A 23,141-nucleotide genomic window follows, 5' to 3' on the forward strand; every position below is an offset into this window, starting at 1 on the left:
TTATATAATATATAAGAATATAATTTCGAATGTTATGTCAAATATAATATTTTTATAATATAAGTTTCTTCATATAATTGATGTATTATGCTTGTTAGTAATTGTTGTATTTGTGATACTATTTGTGATCTGATCAAGAGCACCTTTGTTAAGACCATGACTACAAATAGCTCAAGATTAAGTAAAGGTCAAGTTTAGGTCAAGTCTAAGCCCAAGTTCAAATGAGACAGAGTCAATACAGAGTTTTTATTTTAGAGGTTTGTTTGTTTAGAAATATTTGTTGGTTACTAAAAAAACTGTGTGTGGAATAGATCTGCTGTTGCTGCGATTAAATAGGGAAGCAGCTGAAAGAAAAATGAACATTTATTGGGGTTTGCTCAAATGTACATTGATGAAATGTGTCCTCTGTGCATATTGTCTTTGATTCATCAACATTATGTCATTTAAAGCAAATTACCTGTGATTCAACCATCTAGTTCAGCTGATGGCACCTTGAAACAAATGCACACTAAAACAACTCATATGTGAGGTATATATGAGGTAAACAAATTCTATGTAGGCATATTGTGGAAAAGAGCATGGTATTAACTCTAAATAGTCCAAATAGACCACTCTTACATGTTGACTTCTCCAAGGTTCAACTCTTGTACATCTCATGTTTATATGTTTATCACTTTCAAATAGGCCTAATCCAGAAAAGAATATGCAATTGACCTTCAAATGTACTTAGCCTTCTTACCATCTTAGCTAGATGTATAAAGGTAGCGAGGCAAATCTGCAACTGCAATCTGCGCTTAAAAAACATGCAATTACATTAACTGCATAGTTGCTATTCATTTAGAATAGTATTATTTCCAAAGATGACAATATTAAATCTTTTAAATATTGCTGAAAAGAGAGTTACTTTTTGTGGTCAGGTCCTTTAAACTTTATCAAATTATTGTTAACATTTTAGTGTAAGGGCCAACAAATTCAGCCTTATTATGCATCACTCTCGTGCGAGCTGGGGGCTGCCAGAATGCACTGTACCGCCTGCTAAACAATGTAATTAAATGTAAATAATTAAAAAATATACATGTGAATTGTGCCATGCTTAGAAATGGAATTATAGTGTTGTATGTAATAAGGTTTGTGCATATGTGCTGAGTTACTGTTTAAGTGTAACATGTTGCTTATTATTTTGGGCTTAGCCCTGTGTTTATTGTTAATTCATTTTAGGAGTAGACTCCTGTAGTAAAAGAGCAAAAAATGGCCTCGCCTTTAACTGAGCCTAAAACATGCTAAAACATGCAGGATTTTATTACTTTTGCATTTACCTGTCCATTGCATTATTAATAAAACTAGGGGCAGGACTGGAAGTGTTACCTTGCATCTGACTTGTAGTTTGTCGATTTAGATGTATACAATTTTAATAAAAACAAATGAAACTAAATGTTTCATTTAATGTTTCAGCTACACACTGAACACACACACTTCACCAAGACTGTGGGTCAATGAAGTATCTTAGAGAACCCTCTAGTGGTTTGTGGTGGCATTGCAGGAGGTTAATTTGTTTGTCATTACATTTAAATCACACCTTGAAAATTGCATTTTTTTCTACTTTTAATTAATTTTTGAATTAATCTTCACATGCCAAATTAATGTAGCCACCTAAATTTTTTAAAACATAAAAATCTTTAAAATAAAATAAGCTTATGGTTTATCAACAAGAAATATAAATGTGATGGAAGCTAGCTAGATAGGTAGACAGGTAGATAGATCACTTTATTAATCCCATTGGGGCAGTCAGTTATTACAGCAGCTCAAGAAACATTAAAGTACAAAAGTATTAAAGTACAAAAGTATTAAAGTACACAAGTATTAAAGTACAAAAGTATTAAAGTACACTAGTATTAAAGTACACAAGTATTAAAGTACACAAGTATTAAAGTACACAAGTATTAAAGTACAAAAGTATTAAAGTACACAAGTATTAAAGTACACTAGTATTAAAGTACACAAGTATTAAAGTACAAATGTATTAAAGTACACAAGTATTAAAGTACAAAAGTATTAAAGTACACAAGTATTAAAGTACAAAAGTATTAAAGTACACAAGTATTAAAGTACAAAAGTATTAAAGTACAAAAGTATTAAAGTACAAAAGTATTAAAGTACACAAGCATTAAAGAACAAAAGTATTAAAGTACACAAGTATTAAAGTACATAAGTATTAAAGTACAAAAGTATTAAAGTACAAAAGTATTAAAGTACAAAAGTTTTAAAGTACACTAGTATTAAAGTACACAAGCATTAAAGTACACAAGTATTAAAGTACAAAAGTATTAAAGTACACAAGCATTAAAGTACACTAGTATTAAAGTACACAAGCATTAAAGTACACAAGTATTAAAGTACAAAAGTATTAAAGTACACAAGCATTAAAGTACACTAGTATTAAAGTACACAAGCATTAAAGTACACAAGTATTAAAGTACAAAAGTATTAAAGTACAAAAGTATTAAAGTACAAAAGTATTAACGTACACTAGTATTAAAGTACACAAGCATTAAAGTACACAAGTATTAAAGTACAAAAGTATTAAAGTACAAAAGTATTAAAGTACACAAGCATTAAAGTACACAAGTATTAAAGTACACTAGTATTAAAGTACACAAGCATTAAAGTACACAAGTATTAAAGTACAAAAGTATTAAAGTACAAAAGTATTAAAGTACACAAGCATTAAAGTACACAAGCATTAAAGTACACAAGTATTAAAGTACAAAAGTATTAAAGTACACAAGTATTAAAGTACAAAAGCATTAAAGTACAAAAGTATTAAAGTACACTAGTATTAAAGTACAAAAGTATTAAAGTACACTAGTATTGTTGGACAACACTGTAATTAAATAAATAGAATAAAAATGTAATATAAAAAACTTTAAAAAGGGTCATTACTGTAGATATTATCAGAAGAGATATGTAATATGTAATATACTAAACTGTTGTAAGGTGTTCTTTGCAGTAAATATTACATATGAAGTATTTAAAAATTAAATATTATATAAATATGAAATATTATATATGAAGTTAATAAATAGCTTTGTTGGGATAAAATATAAAAACTTGTAATAATATGATTTAAATACTGAAATTATATACACAATTATGTTTAAAACTTTGGTGCCAGCGATGACTTTTAAGAGAACCTTAAATGCCATAGAATACAAAAATGGATCCTCGACCAAATTAAACCTCTTACTTGAAACACATATAACCAAACTGAGGCTCTATTAATTTGGACACGTTATACTAAGAATCAGTTTATAGGAAAAAAAAACAATTATGCTTGGAAGAGAAGCGTAACAGAGTGGGAGGACAGCCAGCAAGAAGATGGATGAATACAATTAGAGGAGCAATGAAGGAGCCATTAGGAAACCTGAAGACCCAAACTGGAGACACAATGTTCTGGAGAAACACTATCTATATAGTCGTCGGACTAGACTTGACTGAATAATAATAATAATAATAATAATAATAATAATAATAATAATAATTATTATTATTATTATAACAATAAGTTAAAATTATGCCAGGAGTGTAGGGGGCTACTCCAACTTTTACATGTGTACATTTTGATTGAGTATTTGTATTGCCCTATTTAGGTCATTAATTTGTATACGCCTAACAGTAGATTTCAATAATTTTTTTAAGGAAATGAATAATTAACTGAAGCTTTAAAAGCTAAATCTAGTATTATTATAGGGACATCTGGTGGCACAAGATACCACTACCACTTTCTCCGTTTAATTTTTATGTTTATCTACTGTGCGCATGCGTTGTTCGCCATATTGCTCCCAAAATCAAAGCAACTGCTGGGCGTAAGATGGAGCATCAAGTCTGAGCGGCGGTGCTTTTTTCTCTTGTTTATACACACACGAAAGTATTCATTTTATTTACATGTTAATATTTTCTTGCTCAAATGCAGGGCGGAGTATTTTCGCTTTATCGTGTTTAATTAAAACTGGAGTTGGGCTATCGGATTTAGCTTAGCATTGCTAGCTAACTCATTAGTCAGCCAGCAACGAATTATCTAGTGTCTTTTACACCGGTAAGTATTGCAGTAATTCTCCAAATTAAAATGATGAATTGTTGATTAATTGAAAAATAAAAATACAGTGCAGGATATATTGTAGGTGTTTAGCTAGCGACATAAAAAGCAGCTGAATAAAAGTTTGTATGTTTGTAGCAGGCTGATGTTAGCCTACGCTAGCTACTTAGCTACAGTGGTTGCAAACTGGCCATGTCCCAAATCGCTCACTGTTGTCTAACAGAGTGTACACTACTGTTTACGGTTACACACGGTTGCGTACTATCCTCACACCCTATTTAGGGTATTACATTGTGGTTTGGAACGCAAATTAGTGTTTATGTAGGTGCCTCACGAATACAGAGAATTTAATGTACTGATAAATAACGGTATATCAGACTCAGCTTTATTGTCCTTTGTCATTGTAGTTATACAACGTAACTTTGGTTGACTAGGTGCAACACAAAATAAGCTAAGCTATTATAGGAAATATAGAGTATTTACATGGTGATATGATAATATAAACGGTTTGAATAGTGTATAGCTAAACTCAATACAATATATTTGGGTACACCATATAAATTGTATTGTTTAGTTTAGATTTTTATCAAGCATAAACATACTAAACGTAATGTTATATGTTAATGTTTAAGTATGCACATTTAGAGTAATTAATGTTTGATTAATATGCGATTAATAATTGATTTGTTTTTATATACCTGTAATGTAATTTTTTAAAATCATTTCTTTTCTGTGCTTGACTGATTGCAGTACATACTTTTTGGTTAAAATCTTCATGAATTTACATTTTAGAAAAAATGATTTAGTATTATAACAATACTGTTTACTATTACAACTGAAATGGTTATGTCTGTTAAAATAATTAAGCAACATTTCTATTACTAACTGAAGCTTTTTAAGCACAACGTTAGTGCAAAGTCACACCGAACAATACAGTTTGCAAAACAAAACAGTTTCAGTGTACTATGTGAACTTTAATATGTGCACAGTCTGCTGACGTAAATTAACCAACGTTCTTTTTAGACCTAGTGTTGAATGGATGCACCTGAACACAGTCTGCTGATGCTTTGTTCTGCCTGAAAAACTGGTGACCCCATTCTGAAAAGGCTCAGCGAAGTAGGAGCTTGAACAGCATGTCGATCACAAACACACCAACCAGTAATGATGCTTGCCTAAGCATCGTGCACAGCTTGATGTGCCACAGACAGGGGGGTGAGAGTGAGACATTTGCCAAGCGAGCCATCGAGAGTCTGGTGAAAAAGCTGAAAGAGAAGAAGGATGAACTTGACTCGCTCATCACAGCCATCACCACCAACGGGGCTCATCCCAGCAAGTGTGTGACCATCCAGCGCACTCTAGATGGCCGACTTCAGGTGAGCTGAGTGTGATTATGACAAGTCCAGAACAGAGTAGAAAGAGTTTTATGTTTTTGTGTTTGATGTAAACACTGATTTAATAGTCCCGCTGACTAGGCAGTTGCAATACCACCATTCAGGAATACACAAGTGTACAATTTGGAAATACTCCCATGTCCTTCTGCAATTCAATAATGGCAAACTCAAGCTAAGAACTAGTATAATTCTTTTTGAATATCCAAGCAAAGCATTTAGGGGTTGCAATAGCTGCTTTAAATTGCCGTTTTTTATTGCTGGGTTGAATGAGTTGAATGTCTTCTAAATACATGTTTGTGTTCCTCCTTGTCGCTTCTGGGTTTTACATTACAGGATAAAGTTTCTCCTCCATTGTTTTTAGGTGGCTGGACGCAAAGGTTTCCCTCACGTGATCTACGCTCGCCTATGGCGATGGCCAGACCTTCACAAGAATGAGCTGAAGCATGTGAAATACTGCCAGTTTGCCTTTGACCTAAAATGTGACAGTGTCTGTGTGAACCCTTACCACTACGAGCGAGTGGTCTCACCAGGTATAGGTCAGTCAGATCTTAAATTTGACCATGTGACCGCGTTTCTTGTCTCAATCTATATTAATTCATGTCTTGTGTGTGTGTGTTTTTTTTTCTTTGCAGACCTGTCAGGACTTACATTGTCGAGTTCTGGTGAGTCAGATATCTGCTTTTTAGAATCACTTGGTCCTCATTTTTTGAGACTAATCGCAAAACCTGTATATTTTTAAGTTGTGTTTTCTGATTACATAGAATAATGTGAAGGTAAAATGTTACTGGGGCATAAATGTAATGATATGACATTCTCAGTTTTTCAGTAGTTCTAGTTAAAACAAATATGAGTTTATTCACACATGTTTGCTGCATCTTAGATCTATGATGATTTTACTGTATGTTTCTGTTTGGCTGTTAGCTACAGTAGAATAGCAGTAACAGCAAGCAGTGTCTGTGCATGTAAGCTTATTATTGAACTTAGTGTATGGCAGAAATGCTCAGATTTTGAGAAATGTCTTCTATTTAGATCCCTGGTTGACCAATACAGGAGTAGCTTTTTGCCCATTTTTAGCTCTATCACACACCACCATAGGCTAAAGTCTAGTATAAGTGTGTGATAATAGATCTAATTAAATTTTTATTAATTATGCTAAGTTTCTGTCGACACATTTTTCTCTTATAATGGAGAAAACACAGAATTTATAACTTAATTCCACAGTTTGTAGCTCAGCATGTCATCCTAGTCATTCACTGTGCAATTATTTAACTGACACAGACCCCATTATCACTGGAAAATGTTAAGCCCTAATGTGAGCCTGACCTGTATTTGCTCAAGGATAAATACCTCCCACTGTTCAAATATACACTCTTAATACATTTCTGTCCCCATTTCAGGTCCATCTGGCCTCATGGTCAAAGACGAGTATGACTACGACTGTCCGTCATCTTTACCCAGTTCTGAGGGCCACATCCAGACCATTCAGCACCCTCCGTCTAGACCAGTTGCTCAAGAGGGTTTCACCACCCCTGCACTTCTTGCTCCAGCTGAGGGCAGCAACTCAGCATCCACTTCTGCCTTCTCCAGCATCACAGTGGGATCTACAGGTAAGGCCAACTCATCTCACATAGTGAGATTTTTGGCTTGCCATAAATAGTTAGGCCATGCTGAAAAGCTTTCCTTCGCTTAGGTGGTGCAGTGCACTATTTTGCTAGCCTGCCACAGTTGAGATAGGGTTTACAAATCTATTACAGCACTATCACTGTGTAGACTTCAATATCTTTGTTCTCAATTCTCAAACTTAAGCTGTTATTGGCTCATCATTGACATACCTAATTCGACTGTTATCTTTGTACCCATGCCTGTGGCAGCTCTGAACTGTGTAGGTTTTACAGTGCATATGATTGTAAGCATTTATTAATTGGTTTATACAGCAGGTCATTCCTACCACAACCTGTAATACTTACAAGTTGCCAAGTGACAGTAACTGTCCCTTTTAGACTCTGAGAGTCTAATTATGAATAATGGATTGGTTGGACAATATAACCTTGTTGCCATGTACTGTAATTAGACTAAGAAGAACTGTTGAATTTTAGACATTATGTCCTCTAATTCAACATGTAGGCAATTTAATGCAGACAGTGACAGCAAATAAAGCCTCTTTCAGTGAATTTAGACACAAGTGCACAGATAAATATCTGAAATCAATAAGAACTCATTCTATACTTTAGAGGGTGTTTGCATTTAGCTTGTTTCACTTGCAGGTCAGAGATGTAGGATGTTTTAACAGACACAAGATACAACAAGCTTGACAGGTTGTAGGACAGGACTAAAATAATGAAATAATTAGAGAAGGAAAACCAGAAACAAGTATTACACACTGATCCACCACTGCATTGGGTTATATGTTTTGTACGTAATCATCGTTGAAACTGTTGCTAATTATCTTTACTTTGCAAAACTGTTGCATTAAAGCATTAAACACTCTTGGTTGTACAGCATCACAAATAACATCTGTGAATATATACCGTGCTCACTTTTGTCTCATGTCTCATGCATGCTCTGAATCACAACCATCACGTTTTTTATGCAGTTGCATGCATCATGCATTTACATTTTTCCTTTTTTGTTCTACTGCTTAAATTTCAAACATGCAATATGTTAAGATTCTGGATCAGAATCTAAACATCATCTAATATTAAAGACACGTTTCTGCCCCTATTGTGATACGTAGTGCGCGCAAGGTGCATTTCTAAATAAACAGATTTGCATTGCAAATGTTCTAATTAGCTTAACAATAATAATATCTAATTTATGTTTTAATGCACAGTTTGACCTCCTTGATGGATGTCTATTGACCCGCTTTTTGAGTAATGTTAAATGGTGCTGAGTAAAAAAGTAATTGTTTCTAGATGGATTATACTGGATTTTTTTGCATCGTGCTAGCATTGTGCTAAATGTAATAAACATGTCACAAGCCTTTTTTAAATTCAAGAAAACTAAAGTAAATTTTAAAATAAATATTAAAGGTTATTTCCATCATGACATGTCGGCATGCATTCCCACTCCCACAATCCCACTTTCTTTCCTCAGCTCAGCCTAGTAGTCTTCTCTCAGGAAGCCGTAGCAGTGAGGGGCTGCTACAGATTGCTTCAGGGACAGGGCAGGGGACGCAGCAGAATGGCTTCCCCCCAGGAAACTCCTCCACTTTTCACCACAGTAAGCGTCTTCTGAGCCAGAAAGCTTTTCAGCATCTCCCACACTAGCTTCCTTTTCTCTTTTCTACCCACCCTGCAATTATGCACAAACAAAGCCTTCTTGTCTTTTTATTAAACATTCCTTTACAAAGTTTTAATAAACTGGACAATTTAGCCATTTGAGGTCCATTTATTTTTTTTATTTATTTATTCATTTTTTCTAGATGCAACCTCCACTTGGGCAAGGGGCAGCAGTTTTACACCCAGTGTGCCTCATCATTCAAATGGCCACATACAGCATCATCCTCCCATGCACCATCCTGGACACTACTGTTGAGTTCTCATCCTTCGATTACAAATGCTGAGTCATTTTTAGGCAAATTGCTTTCATTAATATGACATTTACTCTTGTTTCTGTTTTTTTTTGTCCCTCACAGGGCCAGTTCACAATGAAATAGCATTTCAGCCACCTATTTCTAACCATCCAGGTAAGTTTCAATTTGGCTTTAATTAGCCATAATATATGGAAGAATAAATATAATGGTTTTTATGTGTGTATGTACATGGGTTTTAAGCTTTTCAGTCAGTTTTTAAGCAAGTTTCTTGTGGGTGACGTTAATCCAAATGTACATGTTCTTTTTTAGCTCCTGAGTACTGGTGTTCCATCGCCTACTTTGAGATGGACGTGCAGGTGGGAGAGACTTTTAAGGTTCCGTCAAATTGCCCCATCGTAACTGTGGATGGCTATGTCGACCCATCAGGTGGAGACCGATTTTGCCTGGGTCAGCTCAGCAATGTGCACAGAACTGAGGCCATAGAGAGAGCAAGGTCTGAATACTGTGTTTCTACTGAAACTGTAAAACTTTATTACATTCTTTGGTTAATTGATGGTCAATGTTTTATTGATCTGAACAAATACAGGTGTAATATTTAGGTGGAAACACCCAGTTTGTGATTGTGTTTACATAGTAAGAGATGAGTGTATAACATGTCCAAAAACACTTTTTTGTTCCTTGATCCAAAACATGTATTCACTGTTTCACACTGATTGCACTATGATACTTTTAGGACAATGTGAGCTGCACATAATCGTTTTGATGTGGAATCTTTTTTTGAAATTAGCATTTAAGTTTTATAAAATTGTCAGTATTACATACATAACCAAAGTCTCTCATTTTTGCAGGCTGCACATCGGTAAGGGTGTTCAACTCGAATGTAAAGGAGAAGGTGATGTGTGGGTGCGCTGCCTCAGTGACCATGCAGTATTTGTACAAAGCTACTACTTGGACCGTGAGGCTGGCCGTGCACCTGGTGATGCTGTGCACAAGATCTACCCAAGTGCTTATATAAAGGTGAGACATTTCTTCATTATGAATAAACCCATTCACATATATAGGCTTGCAGAGATCTGTATAATCACTGGCTTTTGCCTGGGTCAAAAATATGAGCCCAAACTGGCACCTTATACTGTCAGGACATTTTTTTCAGTGACAGTAATGTAATACAGTTGTACCTTGTAACTCGACGTCCCCTAAACTCGCAAGCTTTGAAACTCGACACCCTTCGTGGAGAAATTTGTACCCTTAAACTTGGCGTTTACCCTAAATTCGACATGTTTAGTCTTTAAAAATGTTTTTATTTCATTTCAAATTAACAATGAACAGCCGCTTTGTTCAGCGCTCTGCTTGAGTGGTGCAGTGAAACGTCTTCAAAGTGCGCGTGAGACGAATCTCATAAAGTTTAAAATGATTGTCGTTAAAAAAAAAAAAAAAAAAAAAAAACTTAACGTGGATTAATGTACTAAAAGAACGAAACAGGAACACTAAACTTCCCTTAATTATTACTGCTCATAAGTTTTCTCCACTAATGAAAGTCTGCACGTGTTGTTTTAGTACAATAAGTCTATATAACAACACTAAAATACATTTGAAAAAAATTTATGTAAAAATACAAATAAACCTGCTCTTCACCTTTACTTCTTTATTGTGCTGAGACTGTTTCCGTATGCTTCTTAATTGTGCAGATGCTTGATCTTTGAAATACCATATTCCATTCAGTAATGTGAACCTCATTATTTTACATAAAAATATGCCTAAAATATATGCAGTTCCACGGGACCATGGAACGCATTAAAGAGTTGCCCCATACATCCTTATGGAAAAAAATACCTTGAAACTTAAAACCTTTTAAACTCGACACCAGTCCCAGAACCGACTAACGTCGAGTTACAAGCTACCATTGTATAAGTACTGAGACTGTCTACAGTTATGCAGGCTTTACATCAGTATTGGCTTAGTCACGCAGGAATAAAGACTTTGTCCATGTGATGAGAAGCACACTTATGTGGAGCTTTAAGTATAGGGCAGTGGAAGCTATCCAGTGATGGTACTAGACTAGTAATCAAAAGGTTGCTGGTTCAAGCCTCATCACTGCCAACTTGCCACCATTGGGCCAATACACAAGACCCTTAACCACTGATTGCTGGAGTTGTATTCAGTTACTGTTAGTTGGGGGATGGCACAGTGGGTAGCACTGTCGCCTCACAGCAAGAAGGTCCTGGGTTTGATTCCCAGGTGGAGCGGTTTGGGTCCTTTCTGTGTGGAGTTCTGTGTCTGCATGGGTTTCCTCTGGGAGCTCCGATTTCCTCCCACAAAGACATGCAAGTGAGGAGATTTGGAGATGCAAAATTGTCCATGACTGTGTAATGAGTAACTATCTGTTCCGCATGAATGTAACCAAAATGTGTAAAACATGACGTTAAAATCCTGATAAATCAATAAATATCACTATTAACTTAGAGGCTGTCAGAAATAAAGACTTTGCCTATGTGATTAGAAAAACACTTATGTGGAGCTTTAAGTACAGGGCAGTGGAAGCTAAGCATTTATGGTACTGGACTAGTAATCAGAAGGTTGCTGGTTTAAGTCCTATCAATGCCAACTTGCCGCTGTTGGGCCCCTGAGCAAGACCCTTGACCATTGATTGCTTAAGTTGTATTCAGTTAATGTAAGTTGCTTTGGATAAAAGTGTCTGCTAAAGGCTTCTTTCTTGTTTGCCTGCTTTTAAGCTGATGGCTTTTAAAAAGCATGCTTGACTGACTTAAATAAAACAAATTGTTAACATAAATTGTAGTTTTAAATGAAAAATAAATGCACAAAATTACTTATCAAGGAAGAGTTTATATAAGGTTTATTTTTATGTGAACAATAGGACCATTTATTTTGTAATACACCAATTTCCATCTTATGTATCAAGCCCTTGATGTTTTTCTATAGGTGTTTGACCTGCGCCAGTGCCACCGGCAGATGCAGCAGCAGGCAGCCACGGCTCAAGCAGCGGCTGCTGCTCAGGCGGCAGCAGTAGCTGGAAACATCCCTGGGCCAGGCTCTGTGGGGGGCATTGCACCTGCAATTAGTGAGTATCTGCTTTCTCTAAACATGTTGTTTTTTCAGAAGTACAGAGTGGCTAGTAAATAAAGCTTGTCAATGGCAGCAGACTGCAAATAATAATGCTTACACTCTGCTCAGGTCTGTCTGCAGCGGCTGGCATCGGCGTAGACGATCTGCGCAGGCTGTGCATCCTGCGCATGAGCTTCGTAAAGGGCTGGGGCCCTGATTACCCTAGACAGAGCATTAAGGAGACACCCTGCTGGATCGAGATCCACCTGCATCGAGCCCTGCAGCTGCTGGACGAAGTGCTGCACACCATGCCCATCGCAGACCCTCAGCCACTTGACTGAGAACACCACGGCCCATCAGCTTTGTTAGAGCCTGCGGGCGAGGAACTGACCCACTTTTTGTTTTTTCCACCGCAGTCAGGTAACGGTGCAGATGAACTGCGTGACTGAGCGTGGATGAATTCAAGTTGGCACACTGCTTTGTGTTGCAAGGTCAAGGATGTCAACACACTCATTCAAATTCACTTGTAATGGGAAGACAATGAAAACATGCTACATGTTTTTCTTTTTTTCATAAAACCTAATTGTTCCCAAGAATGGTGTTGAAATGGGAGTGATCTAAAGTGATATCATCAAATCTGAAATTGTAAGTTTCAAAATTCTGATGAAATGAATTCCACTCCTTAAATGGAGATACTATGACTTTAGAGAGGGTTTAAATGAGGTTATTTCTTTATTTAGACTACATGTATTTTTTCCTTCACAATTACTGTAGTTTTGGCCGCACACAAATGTTCAGGGACGTTTTGTGTACTTTAGAGCCACTAGCTGATAATCTCAACATTACCGTGGAATGTTTTGAAAATTGCATTCGTAATATAATTGTCTCTGGCTAAATGACTTACTGATTGTGTGTTAATAGCGCTTAAACTAGGCATCACGAAGAGAGTGTTTGCAAAAAATCTAATGAATACAATTTTATTCCAAATGTAGTCAACCAGCTAAGACGTGTTTGGTGACTGGTCAGGGCTGTCATGCTTACCAATATCTCAAAATTGTTAAATTAAAAATCGCTGTGGAATTATTTTTCAAACTTTTGGCATTTTCATATTTTTTCGCATTTAGAACCATAAACGTGAGCAGAAATGTGACAGCTAGTAAGTGTTGAATAGACAATGTTTAGCAATTCAAATCAGTTTCTTTGAATGTGTCTTGAGGCTTGCGAAAATGGGGCTCTTCCCTTTATATGCAAACCATTGATCTTTCATTCTATTGCTATTGTATTTTAATACTTCATGGAAACTTTACAATTTGCTGCATTTTATTGCACTGATCTATGATCACTGTTTTTCGTATTGGCTGAGAGGGCACACCTGTATTGGCAATCTTCTAGAAGAGCCAATTCTAAAGGTGAAATTCTAAAGGTGTGTGTAGCCAGTGGTCAGTTAGAGAAAGCAAGTCCTTTTTACCCACCTTTCACCTTGACTGGAATTGGAACGCTTCATATAGCATAGTTAAGTATTTTGGAACAGAACTAGGAAAATGGTAATACTGACATGAGACCTGATTCTCACATCAGTTCATTTACAGTATTTAGCAGACGCTTTTATCCAAAGCGAATTACAAGGGCCTTGCTCAGAAATTCAACAGTGGCAGCTTGGTAGTGGTGGGGCTTTGAACCAGCAACGTACTGCTCACTAGTCAAGTACCTTAACCACTGCCCATAATTATGACTGAATACAATGCAAGCAATAGTGGATTAACGGCTTTGATCATGGGGCCCAACAGTAGGCTTGGTGATGATTACAGTGACCTTTGTGTTACTAGTCTAGTACTAGTGGTACCCAGTACTTCAACCACTGACCTACCACTGCTTTCACTGCAGATGTGTTTGTACAATTAGTATCACCCCATCTGACATGCCTTCATTACCCCTGGGTTCATTAGCCAGCTAGAAGCAACTAAACCAGAATTCAGCTTAAACTTAGAGGCTAGTTGACTAACACAACACATGTGGAAGGAAGAATAATATCCCATATAAAAGTCACACATGTCCTGGTGGTTTAAACTGATAAAGATTGCCTTATATTTGCTTATTTAGTTTTGCCCGGGAGTTTGCAAACGAGTTGACTACATTTGTGCTAAACTTGTGTAAATGTGATAATTGTAGATAATTGACTCTTATATAGAGACACCTAATTATTTTAGGTTTTGCTTAAAAACGTTGGTTCCTCATTAAGCAAATATTCTGTTTCATTTACACATGTAGTGCTTTTTTTTTTTTTTTTGGTGATAGAATGGATAGGTGGTTATAAATCTTTTCCCCAGATATTCACTACCGGGAGAAGGATTGACATTTTCGGAGAAAACTATCATCTTGTCTTTTATGCTCTGATGATGTGTCAGTAAAATACACGAGCTGAATTCACATTCATTTGTATGGGCGATAAAAATTAGTTTTCATTTAGCTGAACATCATTTTAATTAGTAGGGCACTTTATTTATGTTTTTCCCCTTTGTTAAATATTTAAAATCCACTAAACTGTTCTCCACCTGCGAAACATCAGGCTTTAGAATGGGACATTAAACCCTCACACAGGTTCATTTATAGCTTTCATTCTCAATTACTAAACGTTCCCATGATACTTGGATATTTCTTGTTTGTCTGTCTAAATGCATGTTTAAAGGGCTTGTGATTTTTCTCTCAACCTCGTAAAAGTACTTTGCCTTCTAGCAAGCCTCATAAGGATACCTCGCTTAGCAGAAACATGAATCAATGTTTTAATTCCCATCTTTCTCTGTGAATCGGAATTCCACGTGTATTGACTGGAATGATCTGGACAGCAGATGTGTTTCCGTGTGAACCTGAAGCCATATGAAATCAGACCAGATTGAAAAATGTCAGTATTACTTTATACCATTATGTGGGTGTTGTTTTGGGCTATGAGTTGGGTCTTTTAAGTACAGACTGACTGCGAATTTAGACAATCTAATCGGCATGGCCTGTCTCATAGTGGGCTTACTTAGCGAATGTTTTGTTTAGCTAATTTTACTATACGCAGCTTAATATCTCATATAGCTCTTTTTTGAAAGGAGGACTACAGTTTCCATAGGAACATAAGAACTTGTTCTTTCAGGTAGATTATCAATTTTATCAATTAACTGAAATATATTTGAAAGTAGGATGTTGAACGAACCTCCTGTGTTGTGTATTTTGTTCTTTTTTCTTAGTGGTCTTACTGCATATTTGTCACACTAAACGATTAAACGAAAACAAAACACATTACACTAGGGAAACTAGAAAAAAAACTCAAATTTACACCACATAATTTCATTTATTTAGGGAATGTTATCCAACACGTATATCACCCTTTGGAAAATGTAAATGCCCGCTTTGCTTAACAGCTGGTTGCTGCACCTTTAGTAGCAGTGACTCATTGCAAAGTTTAAGGAATATACACTGATCAGCCATAACATTAAAACCACCTCCTTGTTTCTACACTCACTGTCCATGTTATCAGCTCCACTAATCCATCTGTTTCTCTACATATCTTTTTTAGCCTGCTTTCACCCTGTTCTTCAATGGTCAGGACCACCACAGAGCAGGTATTATTTAGATGGTGGATCATGCTCAGCACTGCAGTGACAATGATGTGGTGCGTTAGTGTGTGTTGTGCTTGTATGTGGTTCAGACACAGCAGCGCTGCTGGAGTTTTTAAATACCGTGTCCACTCACTGTCCACTCTATTAGACACTCCTACCTAGTTGCTTCACCTTGTAGATGTAAAGTCAGACGATCGCTCATCTATTGCTGCTGTTTGAGTTCGTCATTTTCTAGACCTTCATCAGTGGTCACGGGGTGCTGTTGGCTGGATGTTTTTGGTTGGTGGACTATTCTCAGTCCAGCAGTGATAGTGAGGTGTTTAAAATACCATACCAGCACAACACACACTAACACACCAGCACAATGTCGGTGTCACTTCAGTGCTGAGAATGATCCACCACCCAAATAATACCTGCTCTGTAGTGGTGCTGTGGGGGTCCTGACCATTGAAGAACAGCATGAAAGGGGGCTAACAAAGCATGCAGAGAAACAGATGGACTACAGTCAGTAATTGTGGAACTACAAAGTGCATCTATATGGCAAGTGGAGCTGATAAAATGGACAGTGAGTGTAGAAACAAGGTGTTTTAATGTTATGGCTGGGGCGGCACGCTGGCTTAGTGGGTAGCACTGTCGCCTCACAGCAAGAAGGTCCTGGGTTCGAACCCCAGGTGTTGTGGTCCGGGTTCTTTCTGTGTGGAGTTTGCATGTTCTCCCCGTGTCTGTGTGGGTTTACTCCGGGTGCTCCGGTTTCCTCCCACAGTCCGAAGACATGCAAGTGAGGTGACTTGAAGACACTAAATTGTCCAAGACTGTGCTTGATATAAACTTGTGAACTGATAAACCTTGTTTAATGAATAACTACCGTTCCTGTCATGAATGTAACCAAAAGTGTAAAAAACATGACGTTAAAATCCTAATAAATAATAATAATAAATAATGTTATGGCTGATTAGTCAAAAGTTTTTCTCCTGTTTAATCATAAAGTTTAGGTGTTGTGGCCACATCCATTGAGGTGTATTAAAGCTATGATAAAAATGGGTGGAAATGATTTCAGCTACATATAATAAACAGATGACCTTACATTCTCATTTAGATCTTTCTAGTAAGACTTAATTAAGTCTTAATCTAGTAAGAATTAATTGGTAAATTTGTTGAACTGGTTGATTAAGTGACCAGTTGGTCATGCCCTTTGTGTTGGATACCTTTGTTCCTTAATTAAATGAATTTGTGAAGTTAATTGAAGTTTTTCTTTAACTGAGGCAGCTGGAATAGTGGCTATTGGTATTTCACAACACTGTATGCATCACATGTTTCTATTCACCTCATCCTAGTTTTAGAAAGCTGATTGTTGCGAATTTGTGTGCAGTTTTTTAGCCCTCCAGTCCCCTTCTGTCCTTCAGATGAAATTGGCCATTATAAGACCTGAGCACCTAGTAATTAGTCTCTACTCGGCAAATGTTTTGTGAATGGAAAAGTATCATGAAAAAAATCATTCTGAAAAGTATCACAATGATTTTGAGTGTGTTGCTTTTTGTGCTGATACAAATTGTACAAATATAAATGCCAGTGTGCAGGCTAGACCGATGGTGTCCGAGTTCTCTAGGGGTGAGTGTACAGTGGCAGTCTTCCTTCTGTTTTATCACTGACATTTGTAGAGATCATCATGCTTTCAGCTTGAACTCCGACTCCACAGTGAAGCTCTTAGTTAAAACCAACAGAGAAACACCAGCAACACTGCAAAAACTCTGTCAGTGTCTCTGTTGTGTTAAGAATAATCCACCACAAAAATAACATCTGGTCATTGGTGGGCTGTTTTAGTCACACAGCCCTGCAATCAGTGCTGGATCGTGGGCAAGGATTAACTGGTAATTGTCCAGGGCACTCATTTTCGCCATTCTACCAGTTTACAGTTCTTGTAAGCGTGTGTGTGTGTGTGCCTCACAGACCACATTTTTCCAAGCAGAAATATCTCCCAATTTAATCACTCAACATCTTTATGCAACATCCTGAGATATACAGCATTACTGACTGCAGAGGTCAATGTTACCACAGTTACAAGAACACTTCTAATCAGTGCTCAGTGGTTATTGTTGATCGTTACCCAAGGGACTCAAGAAGATATTTTGAATATGTCGGGCTATTAAATGAAAGTAGAAGGGTGAATAGTTCAAAGCACCACAATCTAGCCCAATTAAACTTTTTCTAGTCTTTTAATGATGTTGTACAGGCTAATTACAGAAATAAAAGTGCACCAACTCACACACTGTCATTTTTGCATCAAGGAATGGTAGATATTTTCACTGCATTGCTTTTGATTCTTTTAAATACAAACCAACAGCAGAAGTCTGGTGTATAGAAATGTCCTACATTTAGCTAGCGTGCACACACACACACACACACACACACACACACACATTCTGTTTGTCTGTCTGTCTATCTATCTGTCTATCTCTCTCTATATGTCTGTCTGTCTCTCCATCTATCTGTCTCTGTATGTATATACGTATATATACACACAGTGGGGCCAAAAAGTATTTAGTCAGCCACTGATTGTGCAGGTTCTCCTACTTAGAAAGATGAGAGAGGTCTGTAATTTTCATCATAGGTACACTTCAACTATGAGAGACAAAATGAGAAAAAAAATCCAGGAAATCACATTGTAGGATTTTTAAAGAATTTATTTGTAAATTATGGTGGAAAATAAGTATTTGGTCAATAACAAAATTTCAACTCAATACTTTGTAACATAACCTTTGTTGGCAATGACAGAGGTCAAACGTTTCCTGTAAGTCTTCACCAGGTTTGCACACACTGTAGCTGGTGTTTTGGCCCATTCCTCCATGCAGATCTCCTCTAGAGCAGTGATGTTTTGGGGCTGTCGCTGGGCAACACAGACTTTCAACTCCATCCACAAATTTTCTATGGGGTTGAGGTCTGGAGACTGGCTAGGCCACTCCAGGGCCTTGAAATGCTTTTTACGAAGCCACTCCTTCGTTGCCCGAGCGGTGTGTTTGGGATCATTGTCTTGCTGGAAGACCCAGCCACGTTCCATCTTCAATGCTCTCACTGATGGAAGGAGGTTTTGGCTTAAAATCTCACAATACGGGCCGTTCATTCTTCCCTTAACACGGATCAGTCGCCCTGTCCCCTTTGCAGAAAAACAGCCCCAAAGCATGATGTTTCCACCCCCATGCTTCACAGTAGGTATGGTGTTCTTCAGCATTCTTCTTCCTCCAAACATGACGAGTTGAGTTTTTACCAAAAATTCCATTTTGGTTTCATCTGACCACATGATATTCTCCCAATCCTCTTCTGGATCATCCATATGCTCTCTGGCAAACTTCAGACGGGTCTGGACGTACTGGCTTAAGCAGGGGGACACGCCTGGCACTGCAGGATTTGAGTCCCTCTCAGCGTAGTGTGTTACTGATGGTAGCCTTTGTTACTTTGGTCCCAGCTCTCTGCAGGTCATTCATCAGGTCCCTCCATGTAGTTCTGGGATTTTTGCTCACCGTTCTCATGATCATTTTGACCCCACGGGATGAGATCTTGCGTGAGGCCCCAGATCGAGGGAGATTATCAATGGTCTTGTATGTCTTCCATTTTCTTACAATTGCTCCCACAGTTGATTTATTCACACCAACCTGCTTGCCTATTGTAGATTCACTCTTCCCAGCCTGGTGCAGGTCTACAATTTTCTTCCTGGTGTCCTTCGACAGCTCTTTGGTCTTGGCCATGGTTGAGTTTTGAGTCTGACTGTTTGAGGCTGTGGACAGGTGTCTTTTATACAGATAACGAGGTCAAACAGGTGCCATTAATACAGGTAACGAGTGGAGGACAGAAGAGCTTCTTAAAGAAGAAGTTACAGGTCTGTGAGAGCCAGAAATCTTGCTTGTTTGTGGGTGACCAAATACTTATTTTCCACCATAATTTACAAATAAATTCTTTAAAAATCCTACAATGTGATTTCCTGGATTTTTTTTTCTCATTTTGTCTCTCATAGTTGAAGTGTACCTATGATGAAAATTAGGAGAAAAGTAGGAGAACTTGCACAATCAGTGGCTGACTAAATACTTTTTGACCCCACTGTATATATCATCATACATATATCTATATGTCTGTATGTCTATCTGTCAGTATATCTATCCATCTATTAGGCAGACAGAAACATAATGCTTATCTTGCCATAAAATTACACATACATGTTAAACATGGCATTAAAATCCAAAAAAATAAATGAATTTATCTACCCATGCATGCATGCATGCATATATGTACATTTAATATATATTGACATATATATATATGGTTAAACTACCATCGTTGTTGTTTTTAAAACCACTTTACAGCATTGCAAGACTGTAGCCAGTCATAGAAGCACTAATGTTGGACAGAAAGGCATTGCAATTTATCCCAAAGGTGTTCACGTGGCTTGAGGTCAGAGCTTTAAGCAGGCCATTGAAATTCCTCCCGGAAAACATGTCAAACCACGTCTTTATGGACCGCTCTTTGTGTGCAGGGGCGCTGTAATGCTGTAACAGGGCCTTTCCCAAAGTGTTGCCCTAAAGTTAAAAAACATCTATCTTCAGTTTAAAAAATGATGTGACTACATTTTTCATAACAGTATAACAGTGTATATATCACAGTACACTGAAATAGCCAGAATCTTCAGAATTTCAGTGTCATTCATGGCGTTTTCCATACCTGATCTGATTAAGATTGTGATGACCAACTTGTTCCAGAAATATATCCACAATAATTAAGTAAATACAAGTTTTGAGATCATGAGTTAATTTATTCTATTAGAAAATAGGCAACAAGAAGAAGACTGACCATAAATTTCTGCTTAATGAGCGGGATATTTTTCTAAATAAAAATGTCTACAGCCCTTGTTCTGGTTTCATTTTTGATTTATGATAGTAAACATCATGAAAAAAGGCCTGGAAACACTTGGGGCTGAATTGTGTCAAAGGGTCTAGCAAATACCACCATGCTATAGGAATAGATGTCATTAATAATTAATTACATAAATTATTAAAATTGTTTAAAGTTTGTTTTGGCTCTCCTGTAAAGTTCAGATTTCATGCCTGTGGGTTACAAGAGTGAGACATGGCATATAAACAATACTTAATAATATTAAAGCTACAGGCCATGCGTTTTTCATGCTGTGTGGAATTCGTCACATACAATCTTTAGCTTCACTATATAAAGAGGAATGCCACTAAATGATTTGTCATATATACAGAGGCCCTGGAAGCAGACAGGGTTAAGGGCCTTGCTCAAGGGCTCAACAGTGGCGGCATAGCAGAGGCTGGATTTGAACCATCAATCTTCCAATTAAAAGCCCTATCCACTAGTCCTGTATAAAGCATGGGCAGTATATGTGGACAGCCCTACATGATCACCTTTTTTCTATCAATTAAATGATGTCAAATGCTTTCAGCATTGTGACAGCAGTTTGGGGAAGACTCTTTCCTTTTCCAGCATGAGTGCACAAAGTCATGCATTGCTAAGTTTGGTGGGAGGAAATCCAGTGACCTGCACAGAGCCTTACCCCATTACAACAACACCTTTGGCTTGAATTGGAACGTTGATCAAGACCTTAGAAATGCAATTTTTAATAACTGAGCATTAATTCCATCGAACACCCTCCAAATCTTATGGAATCTTATGGAAAACCTTCAAAAAAGAGTGGCGATTGTTATAGCAATTAAGTTGGTTATAGGCTTGACATTCACAGCTTCAAATTAATGCGTATGGTTTTGAAATTGAATGTCCAAGCTCATTATCAGGTGTTCACATACTTTTGGCTGTATAGTGTATAAAGGCTTACAAAAAGGGGTGAAATAGATTTGCACCATAAATTCAAAATTGAAATGTTGATATCAACCAGTAATAGTAATAATAAATTTCTTTTCATTTTCATCAACTGCATTATACTGGTCAGGCTCACGGTGGGTCCGAATCTACCGGGAAACACTGGGCAGAAACGCCCTGGACAGGTTACCAATTCATCACAGAATAATAATATTATAAAAATTTAAAAGTTTTAAAGAAATACATTATAATTTTTTTTTTGGGCGGCACGTTGGCTCGGTGGGTAGCAGTGTCGCCTCACAGCAAGAAGGTCCTGGGTTCGATCCCCAAGTGGGGCGGTCCGGATCCTTTCTGTGTGGAGTTTGAATATTCTCCCCGTGTCTGTGTGGGTTTCTTCTGGGAGCTCCGGTTTCCTCTCACAGTCCAAAGACATGCAAGTCAGGCTATTTGGAGATCCAAAATTGTCCATGACTGTATTTGACAAAAAATACTTGTGAACTGATGAATCTTGAGTAATGAGTAACTACCTGTTCTGTCATGAATGTAACTAAAGTGTGTAAAACATGATGTTAAAATCATAATAAATAAATAACATTATAATTTATATTAAGAGATTATGAAAGCCTGTCATTTATATTATATTGTATTATATACACCGATCAGCTATAACATTAAAACCACTTCCTTGTTTCTACACTCCCTGTCTATTTTATCAGCTCCACTTACCATATAAAAGCACTTTGTAGTTCTGACTGCAGTCCATCTATTTCTCTGCATGCTTTATTAGCCCCCTTTTATCAATGGTCAGGACCTCCACAGGACCACTACAGGGTAGGTATTATTTAGGTGGTGGATCATTCTCAGCACTGCAGTGACACTGACATGGTGGTGGTGTGTTAGTGTGTGTTATGCTGGTATGAGTGGATCAGACACAGCGGCGCTGCTGGAGTTTTTAAACACCTCACAGCCACCGCTGGACTGAGAATAGTCCACCAACCAAAAATATACAGCCAACAGCGCCCCGTGGGCAGCGTCTTGTGACCACTGATGAAGGTCCAGAAGATTACCAACTCAAACTCAAAATAGATGAGCGATCGTCTCTGACTTTACATCTACAAGGTGGACCAACTAGGTAGGAGTGTCAGTGAGTGGACATACCAGCACAACACACACTAACACACCACCACCATGTCAGTGTCACTGAAGTGCTGAGAGTCATTCACCACCCAAATAATACCTGCTCTGTGGTGGTCCTGTAGGGGTCCTGACCAATAAAGAACAGCATAAAAGCTGGCTAAAAAGATATGTAGAAACAGATGGACTACAGTCAGTAACTGTAGAACTACAAAGTGCTTCTATATGGTAAGTGGAGCTGATAACAAGGAGAAACAAGGAGGTGGTTTTAATGTTATGGCTGATCAGTGTATACCCCTCTCTCCCAACAGATGGCTAGCACTTGAAGTGGTGTCCAAAGTAAAAATGGTCTAAAAATAGGGGAAAAGGTGCTTTTATGTACGACCTTCCAAGAAGCACTACAGCAGAGCTGATGTGATGCTGTCTAAGAGCATGAGGAAAAAATCTCAATTTGTTTAGATTAGCTTATTGAAGAAATGCACAGAAAGCAGCAGGAATCTCAGACC

General features: G+C 37.4%; 1 protein-coding gene across 1 annotated transcript; it reads left to right on the forward strand.

The window, feature by feature from the left end:
- The first annotated feature begins 4,050 nt into the window (after positions 1-4,050).
- smad4a (SMAD family member 4a) lies at positions 4,051-15,274 on the forward strand. Its single transcript, XM_063013549.1, has 12 exons — positions 4,051-4,093; positions 5,117-5,466; positions 5,846-6,020; positions 6,117-6,146; positions 6,882-7,091; positions 8,578-8,703; positions 8,906-9,013; positions 9,119-9,169; positions 9,326-9,509; positions 9,865-10,033; positions 11,957-12,095; positions 12,209-15,274. The coding sequence occupies exons 2-12, from the start codon at positions 5,227-5,229 to the stop codon at positions 12,418-12,420; spliced, it is 1,644 nt and encodes a 547-aa protein (XP_062869619.1). The 5' UTR covers positions 4,051-4,093; positions 5,117-5,226; the 3' UTR covers positions 12,421-15,274.
- Positions 15,275-23,141: the final 7,867 nt, after the last annotated feature.

The sequence above is a fragment of the Trichomycterus rosablanca genome, chromosome 18 (assembly GCF_030014385.1).
Source record: "Trichomycterus rosablanca isolate fTriRos1 chromosome 18, fTriRos1.hap1, whole genome shotgun sequence".
In the NCBI taxonomy this organism is placed as follows: domain Eukaryota; kingdom Metazoa; phylum Chordata; class Actinopteri; order Siluriformes; family Trichomycteridae; genus Trichomycterus; species Trichomycterus rosablanca.